The sequence below is a fragment of the Mangifera indica genome, chromosome 4 (genome assembly GCF_011075055.1).
Source record: "Mangifera indica cultivar Alphonso chromosome 4, CATAS_Mindica_2.1, whole genome shotgun sequence".
NCBI lineage: Eukaryota > Viridiplantae > Streptophyta > Magnoliopsida > Sapindales > Anacardiaceae > Mangifera > Mangifera indica.
In genome coordinates, this window is record NC_058140.1 from 8,267,634 (window position 1) to 8,277,213 (window position 9,580).

Here is a 9,580-nt window from a genome sequence, read left to right on the forward strand (position 1 = left end):
CCAAGTGAATGGGGATTTGCTTGTTTGTCCGTTAATTAATTTGATGAGCAAGAATATTATAGGCAAAGTGAATTGCAGGAATCATTTCATTAGATTTCAAAATGGACATTGAACAGGAGCTTAAAGCATAATTTCATGGATCACAATTGGTGTACATGATTTTCTAAAGAATTGCTTGTAGATTTAATGTAATTGGCAACACCAGCATCAGGAGGAGCCACCGGTTCTGAGAGAATGCTTTTACGCCATTCGGTTGATTACACGAAAGTTTATTTGCTTGGTAAGAGCAAACTGTTTGGTTCCTGCATTCAACAATAAGAATTATATGCTATCTTTCAATAATTGTTAGCTTGTTAATTATTTTTCTATATTTTAAATTAATGTCAACTTACCTTGTTGCACAGAAGGCAACAACATAATCTGTACCAGAACATGTAATAACACTTGAATTGCTATCAAATGCATAGCTTGACGCTGCAGGGCACACTTTTTTGAAGCTCCTGGAATAGTTGGAAGGAGAGCATGAGCCAAGTTCTCCATACATGCCTCTACAGCAATAATCATCCGTGTTGAACTTGTCACATGCGCTACGGCAGCCTATCACCTTCCCCGTATCTTTAACAGCAAGATCATCGGAGCAACTTTGCCTCAAGTCTCCATCACAACCTGCTCTGCTACAGTTTCCTTTGCCACTGAGAGGTTGAATCAATATAGGTACGTTGAACCCGTCTACAAGGCTAACATCATAAAAATCGATGTCGGGACTGAGGGTAAACTCAGCAATTGTGACCGGCTTACTCCCTGGTCCTGTACAATTTATGGAAGGGCCGCAGCCTCCTGTTTGGCAAGAGCTGGTGCTGTTGCTGAAACTGCAACCAGTTCTTGCCCATATGCGGCCACTCCATTTATCTGAGGCGTTATAGAAGTTAGATAGGCCTGGTTTCAATGCAAAACCTTCACCACCATCATAATCACCCCATGCAAATATCCCAGGCCACACTGTCTCTTTGCACACATTCACTATGATAATTCTTCTAGCGCTTGCAAAAATTTTTGCCACTATCCAACAAGGAAAAGTGTTAGTACTAAAAAGGTGCATACACATCATACAATTAAGGAATAAGGAGAGAATATTACCTGATGCAAGAGTAATGAAGATGAATAAGAGCGTGAGAGGTACATTGGTGTTGTGAGCCATGCTACACTCTTTGTGTGTGAGCAAATTGGGATGAGAGAAGAAAGTTATATAGTAATAGTGGCGATCAAGGCAAGGAAGAATACTTGAAGCAGAGAGTGAATCTACATAAAGAGACGGAACAAAAGGGTTCCTTGCTTACTTGCATAACCAATTGATACCTTGCCTCGTAAAAAAATTGAATTTATTTTTCACTGACATTCTACTGTGATTGGGTTTCCTTTTTTTTTTTTTTAATTTTTTTATATTAAAGTATATTTATATTTTATTTTATGTTTGCTTTTCCGATTGTGAAATAATCAGGGAGTTCTTTCGGTCCTTGATATTTAGCGAAGGCATGGTGGATCCAACAATATTTGGAAGTAACACTTTGCCCCTTATTTGTTAACAAGTGTTTAACCTTTTTTTTTTTTTTGGAGGGGAAGAAGTCTTATAGAACTAACTTCAAATATTAAAAGAATCAAGAAAAAAAAAAATTATTTTTGGAAACTTCTATTAAAAATTTAGAATGATTTTGTTAAGTGTAAAAAATAAATAGAAACAGTTTATGAGTATTTTAGCAATTTTTTCAACGAAAATTCTCGAAACAGTTTCCTCTGAAAAGGGCGTAAGTGCTATTTTTCTAATTTATTGGACCTTCCTTCCGGCGCAACCTTCGAAAGCCAAAATGTAATCAAGAAAATAGATTTTAATAATCGTCATCAATGGATAGACAGCTAGTTAAATTCTATGGGCCATCTGTGAACCTATATTTGTTGGCTTTGGTCAAGAAAAATACTATTGGGAATTGTTTTTAATCCCCATGAATTGATTTTTTTTAAGGGAAATTAAAATAATTATCCCTTTTTTTTGGGGTAATAAAAAATTTATCCCAAATTTTGGGGTTTAAAGAAAATACTCATATATTAAAAGATTTAAACAAAAATCCCCCAAATATCCTATAAAATACCAAAACTAACATTCTTAATTAAATTACCATTTTTTAAGGGTATAAGCAAAATTACCCCTAATTTTAGGGTTTAAACAAAATACCCTTATTTTAAGGGATGTAAACAAAAATGTCCCAAAATAATACAAAAACTACCATTCCTTTATTTCTGTATAAATCATATATCTTTCTTCATTTTTAACATATTTGAGCGAGATTTTTAGAAAGAGAAAAGAAGTTTGTATTTAGGATTTCGAGGAGAAGAAAAAAGTTTGTAATATCGTGGTATTTATATCTACTATTATTTCAATCGTTATTATTTTATTAATAATGCAGTTATATGTGATGTTTTATATAATAAATTATAATGGTGTGTAAAAAGTGAAATAATAAAAATTACATGGGCTATGTTGTAAATATTATAGTAGTATAGGATGAAATGATATTTTGCAATAAAAGATGTTAGAGGATTAGATTAGATAATATTAGAGGGTAAAATGTTATTTTACAATGAAGGGTGTTAGAGATATGTTAGATAATATTTGAGGTAAAATAATATTTTAAATATAGGGGTAAAGTGATATTTTCACAAATCAGTATCACATTAATCAAAGTATATTAATAGTTGAAATATATAATTGAATTATGGAATAGGTATAATTGTGCAATAGAAATCTGTAAATAATATTTTTAGTCATATTATTTATGTTAATTATATATTTTATTGGAGGATTAATTTAAATGATTGGATATACTTTAATTAGATATGGGGGGGAATGGATAGAAAGAGATGACAATGTTATAAAATATGTTGGAGGTAATAGGAAATTGATTAAAATTTCAAAACACACGACATTCAAAGAATTAATCCAAATGGTGAGCGACAAGTGTAATATAGATCGAAAGATATTTAATATTTAGTTAAGCATGAAACCAAAACATTTTGACAATGACATTCTAGTAGAAATTTCGAATGATGAAGATGTTGAAGTTCTTAATAGTCTATCTAACCTTTTCAAAAAATGTGTTTTAGTTTTTGTAACAACTATAATTAATAATGATAGTTATGAGGCTTAACAAACAGATGAAGGTTTACAAGGTGGTGAGTCGAGTAGTTATCCAAAAAATCAAACTATTGGTATAGAAGAGATTCAAAATATCAGTATCAATCCGAAACAATAATTTTCAAAGGAAGATTTTGCGTATATAAATGTTGTTGATGTTGATGCATTATATCATGCAGAAGAATTTCTTAATGGCAACGAAAAAAAATTTTTAGAGTGGAGTGAATTTGACAGAAAGGTTGTGCATAATATTCTAGTCGAGGAATCGGAGGTTGAAGAGAAGACATATGTTAATAAAGATATCGAAGGTACAAGTAGTTTTTCGGAAATAAATCTTGATGTTGGCAATGTTCGTATTGATGCATTTCATTGGTTACCTCTTTTTCCTAACCAACCATTTACATCCAGAAGCCCAAGAGTGTCAAGTGATAGTGATTCTCCAAAAGTTGGTACATTATTTTTAAGTAAACAACATGTCATTGATGCGATATGTCAAGATGCTCTTTAGAGGGGATATCAGTTTGCAGTGGATAAATCAGACACGCGTAGTTGGGTGGTTAAATGTGTTAACGAAGAGTGTAAGTTGCGTGCACGGGCAGTTAGGGTGGGAGAAAGTGATAGTTTTGAATTACGTTGTTTGGATAGCCATTACAAATGTTCTAGAGACCAAATATTACCTTCTCGTTTTTGACAAATCTCACCACACGAATTCGTATGGTTAGTGCGCCATTCACGCAGCCATTACCGAATTCGTGTGGTTACATTTCACCTCCCAAACTTCGTTTTTCAAACTCCATTTCAACAATAATTAACTCTACGCCTAATTTAACACAAAAACCCTAAAAAGATTTATCAAAATCACCAACAAATCAAACAATTTCATCAAAATTTTCAAATCAGAACCCTAACGCTAAATAGACAAATTTCACATCAAATCACTCAAATTTTGAACTGAAATGCATAAAGAGATGATAAGGATTGTTTTGCTAACCTTTTTGTCCATTTTCGTCTTCAGAAATGTCACGAAAATCGCTTCAGAAAATCAAAGATGTCGACTACGCGAAAACGTGTGTTTGGATTTGTTGTTTTCGTGTGTCTGACGGAGGTATGTGTCGTTTTTGTTGATTTTGATATAAGGGGCATTTTTGTGTTTGCACGAATTTAGGGCATTTTCGTTTAAAATTTAATTACATGGGTAATTTTGTTTTGCCCCTTTAAGTTTGGGGCAATTTAATTAATTTCTTTTTTTTTAAAGAGAAATTAATTAAAATAACCTAAATTTATTGGATTTAATTGATATTAGATAGCGCTTTATAAATTATATGGATACACCTAAGAAAATTTGTTTTGCTGAAATTGTCCAATTATATGAAAGCCAAAAAACTTATTCTTATCTAAGGTTTGGTCCATTCTCAAATTTTTATTTACTAAGTTTAAAAAATTCAAATATTTATTAGTAATCCAACTTTAGTTACAATTTATTATTAGTTATACGGTTAAAAACATTAAGGAGAAATCAATGTAGTTTAAGATGGTTATTGATGACACCATTGCTTTATGTGTGGTATTTCATAAATGGTATGACTCAGCTTTGGATGATGACTCTTGTGAGGTTTTCCTTGTGAGACAACAATTTTGGACACTTTATTTCGTTGGGGCAATTCTTGATAGAGGATGTAAGTGTTTGTGTGTGTAGGTACATATTTATTGTGTCATAATATAATTGAGTGATTTTGAATAAGGGTAAAAAAATCTCTAATCACATGATGATACATATAATAGTGCTTTTAATTATATACTTAAAATATGTGTATATAACATTACTCATACATAAATAATATTATTGATACAACTTTTGTTACTTACCTTTCAATGGTCATTTTAGATTTTCACATGCACAAGATTGGGCTTAGTTGGTCCTATCCTATGTTCTTGAAAAAAATCAATACTTTTCATTTTTCATCATAATTATTTTTACTATTTTGAATTTAAATAAAGTTTCTTTATTTATGATAATTGATTATTTAATTATTTATAATTTTAAATATTACTCTAGTATTATTGTGTGTTCATATAATACTGTATATTTTTGAAATTCGTTGATAGACTATTGACATGATATGCAAAAAAAAAAAAAAAAAGAAAAAAAAGAAAAGGGATAAGACAAATCCAACTCCTAACATGTCCTTAATACTTTCTTGTTATATGGTATGTTGGCTAACGCAAAACGACAAATATACAAACTTCTTACAACAACACTAGGGTCTTTGTCTCTCACGTGTTTTATAATATTTATTTCATGAAAGTAAAGAATGTGAATGTCGGTAGCATCTTAGACATTGATTCGTCGAGTGTCAATAACATCTTGTCCTTTCATTTGTATTCCACTTATTGCATACACGTCGCATTTTACATGTCAATCATTTAAAGTTTGATCAAATTTTCTTTCTTCATTTGAAGGTTGTCGATCATTTAGTTTCCTGTCTAGATTTTTCACTTTGAAATTTAAATCCTCAAGCTTGTTTATAACAGTACTCAATAAATCAATAACAAGTTTATTTTCAATTCCATGATTTAGATGAAAACAAAATTTATTTAAACATTTGCCTCCATTTAGCTCATTATTCATAATACTTTTATCAGAGTTCTAATGTCCACCAAATGACGACCTAAAATAGTATAGCATGGTTCTAATACCAAATTATGATCATTAACAAACAAACGAACAAACCACACTTATTAAAGTGGGAATTGTTTTTCTTCAAAATTTAATTAAGCATTTTCAATATATCATGCATATATTTCACTAAAAATTAAACAATTATATTAATATAATATGCACAAATCATAACATAATTGGAAAAGATATAAGAGCACCTTGTTTTTGATTTTTCAGAATATTTTGAAAGAACAAATTTCGCAAGCTTGAAAAAAAATCTCTTTTATTTATCTCTCCCATATTATAACTGATTATCTCCTTTAATATATAGGAGAATATTACTATTTCGGATTCTAATTAGGTTTGAATCCGTGGACATAATAAGTAACAACTTTACACGTGGCTTGTTAGCTGACACAAAATGATAAATATAAAGCTTTACACATGGCCTGTTGGTCGACGCAAAATGATAAATATACAAACTTTCTATAACAACACTGAGGTCTTTGTCTCCCTCGTGATTTGTAATATTTATTTTATGGAATTAAAGTATCTAAATGTCGGTAGCGTCTTGGATGTTGATTCATCGAGTGTTGGCAACATCTCATCCTTCCATTTGTATTCTGCTTATTGGACACACGTCGCGTTTTACGTGTTGATCATTTGAAGGTTGATTGAATCTCCTTTCCTCTTTTGGGCCTTAGACAATATTAATTTTTATCTATAGAGTCCATAAAGAGTCCAAAGGCATTTTCATTTTCTTTTTTCTTAGTTGGGATTTCAGCCTGGGTTTTTGCTTAGGCTTTAGCCTTGGCTTCTGCTTGGGCTTTAGCCTTGGCTTCTATTTGGGCCTTAGCTTCCTAAGTTAATACAAGCTGAAAAGTCTCCTTTATTGTCTCCATCAGGCTTTGTTGAGAGATATTCTGGATCTTAAATCTATCAACTATCTCTTGGAGTTGAGCTCGATTCCTTTTGAATAAAGTATTTTGAACTCTTATGTATTTACTTGGTAGGGTTACTATAATTCCTTTATCTTTGTGAAGTGTAGTATCGCTCGTTACTATAATTCCTTTATCTTTGTGAAGTGTAGTATCTCTCCTCAGAAGTTCTTCAATTTTGGATTGGACTTGTAATAGTTTACTTATGTGAATTGTTATCCAATACCAATCCTTTTTATTAAGGTTCTTTTCCATTTGTTATAGTGCATATTGTCCCATTGAGACGTTCTCCTGAACCATTAATCCATACCATGGTTCTCTTACAACAAACTCTCATATCTATATAGGTTATACATTACCATCTTTTTGGATGGAAGAAGTGATAATACAAGTGAATGTGTGAATTTTTCTATTTGAAACACACAATGCTTGTTTCACTACGCTTGGTATGTGGGGGTTCATCACTTCCTGTACATCTATTTTCATTGCATCTATCCATCCTCTTTATAAGAGTTGTTCACAATTTTCTCTTCTAAAGAGTTTACAAGGAACATGCAATTCCATAACTCCATTTGTAAAAATAAATAGTTTTGCCAGAAGATCATCTACCTCTTCTTTTTGCTAAGAGACTATTAATGTTTCTATTTTGACTAGATTCAGATAAGGCATATTGAAATTTGCCATCTCCCTAAATATCCTAATTTTTTGAAGCAACTGTCTCTGAAGACTAGATCTTCCCACAAGTTCTTTTTCTTCATAAAATACCTTATCGGCTTTAAGCCAAGCTAGCCTTTTTGCTAACTTTCACATTAGTTGACTAAACTTTACTAGCCTTAAGCTTGTCACAATAGCTATTCGACACTGAGCTTCTAGGTCATCCCATAATGTTTTATTGGTTTTTGTCAATTTAAGGTTTTTAGGAATTTCGAAGCAATCTATAGTTTTTATCATCTCCTGTAACTTCTTCTTTTCTTTTTCTTGTTTTGCAACAGTTTTATCCTGCCTTTGGGTAGTCTCAACCTTTTAAGGTTTTCCTCCAGTCTTTTTGGGTTCCTTCTTATCGGTGTCTGCATTAATTTTAATTTCTCTATTTAACATCGAGTTTTTATTACTGTATTTGTCAATTTCGAAGTTCCTCTTTCTATTATAGTTAACTTTCTGTTGTACTGTTAGCTTTTGTATATCCACCACACTAGTTGTGTTGGCTTTCTGATATTTTTAGTTTCTCCAATCAGAATTTTTTGTTTCCAGTGAATGAGAGGCCTTAGAACGTATTAATCCTTATGGTGTTGCAAGTTTTTCCTATTTTTGAACAATAGAGTCAGTATCCTATATAGAAACAATATTGCCTCTTAGCCTAATGATTACCTGTTTAATAACAGTGTTCAAGGGTTTTTCCTTTTGTTCCTTCGTTTTCAGAGATTGCATTTTCTTGTTTAGATAGTTTCTCCTCAAATGGGTTGTTGACCTGTATTTAGAATAGGAGAATTTAATTTTCTTGTTTAGATAGTTTCAAGGGCAAAATTGTCATTTTATCTATAATATTAAAAATAAACTTAAATTTAATTTAATTTTTTCCCCCAAACCTTAAAAACTAACAATTTTTCTCAAACCCAAGTTTTCAAAAATAACATTTTCCCCCTAGAGTTTCCATCTTTCAGATTGAATTTTTTGGTAATGATTGACGATCTCTAGATGATGTCTCTTCCTCCTCGACATCTATTTTTTCTGACCGTGCGACGTCTTCCCCTCTTAGGCGTTGTCATCGACGAAGATGACTCATCTTTGTTTCTGACTGAAGAAACTGAAATTCAAAGTATATTTTTATTCATATATTTACTATTACAGAGATACGTTTATATATACACATTAGGTATTTTAGACTAGGAAACAAAATATTTGATTTTTATAATTAAGATCCTAAAATCAGTGTTTACCATAATTAATTCCTATAATTAAGCTCTATATCCACTAATGCACATATTTACAGATTCTGTAACACTTCCCCTCAAGTTGGAGCATAGATGTTAATCATGCCCAACTTGTTACAAATATAATCAATCTAAACCCCATTTATAGCCCTAGTAAAAATATCCCCTAATTGTTCTCTAGTCTTCACATATCTTGTATAAATAAAGTTCTGCTAAATCTTCTCTCGAACGAAATGACAGTCAATCTCAATATGTTTAGTTCGTTCATGAAACATAGGATTAGAGGCAATATGAAAAGCAACTTGATTATCACACCATAATTGCGCTGGTAAGGACATCTGGAAACCTACTTCATCAAGAGTTGATATACCCAGATTATCTCACACACAGACTAAGCCATAGCTCTATATTCTGATTCTGCACTAGATCGGGATACAACACTTTGCTTCTTACTCTTCCATGATACCAAATTTCCTCTAACAAAGACACAATAACTAGTGGTGGATCTTCTATTTACCTTAGAACCTACCCAATCTGCATCTGAAAAATATTCAATATTAGTGTGACCATGATTTCCATACAATATATCACGTCCAGGAGCACCCTTCAAGTAACACAAAATTTGCTCTAAGGCTGCCCACTGATCGACTGTTAGAGATGATATGAATTGACTTATAACACTGACAAAGTATGCAATGTCAGGACGAGTCACTGTAAGATAATTCAACTTTCCCACCAATCTTCTATACTTCTTAGGTTCTTCAAATAGTTCACCAGCTTTTGTAAGCTGTAGATTAGAAACCATCGGAGTGCTACATGGTTTGGCTCCCAATTTTCCTGTCTCAATCAATAAGTCAAGCACATA

At 31.8% G+C, this 9,580-nt stretch overlaps 1 protein-coding gene across 2 annotated transcripts; it reads right to left on the minus strand.

Annotated features, from left to right (window-relative positions):
- Nucleotides 1-72: 72 nt before the first annotated feature.
- Nucleotides 73-1,490, minus strand: LOC123213134 (pathogenesis-related thaumatin-like protein 3.5). 2 transcript variants are annotated; one of them, XM_044632499.1, is made up of 3 exons: nucleotides 1,138-1,490; nucleotides 393-1,056; nucleotides 73-302 (listed from the first exon to the last, which is right to left on the minus strand). In XM_044632499.1, exons 1-3 carry the CDS (start codon nucleotides 1,196-1,198, stop codon nucleotides 164-166), a joined length of 864 nt encoding a protein of 287 aa, XP_044488434.1. In that variant the 5' UTR covers nucleotides 1,199-1,490; the 3' UTR covers nucleotides 73-163. The 2 variants fall into 2 exon arrangements, with proteins under 2 accessions (XP_044488434.1, XP_044488433.1); XM_044632498.1 differs by having other exon boundaries at nucleotides 393-1,059; nucleotides 1,138-1,489.
- Between the last annotated feature and the right edge of the window lie 8,090 nt (nucleotides 1,491-9,580).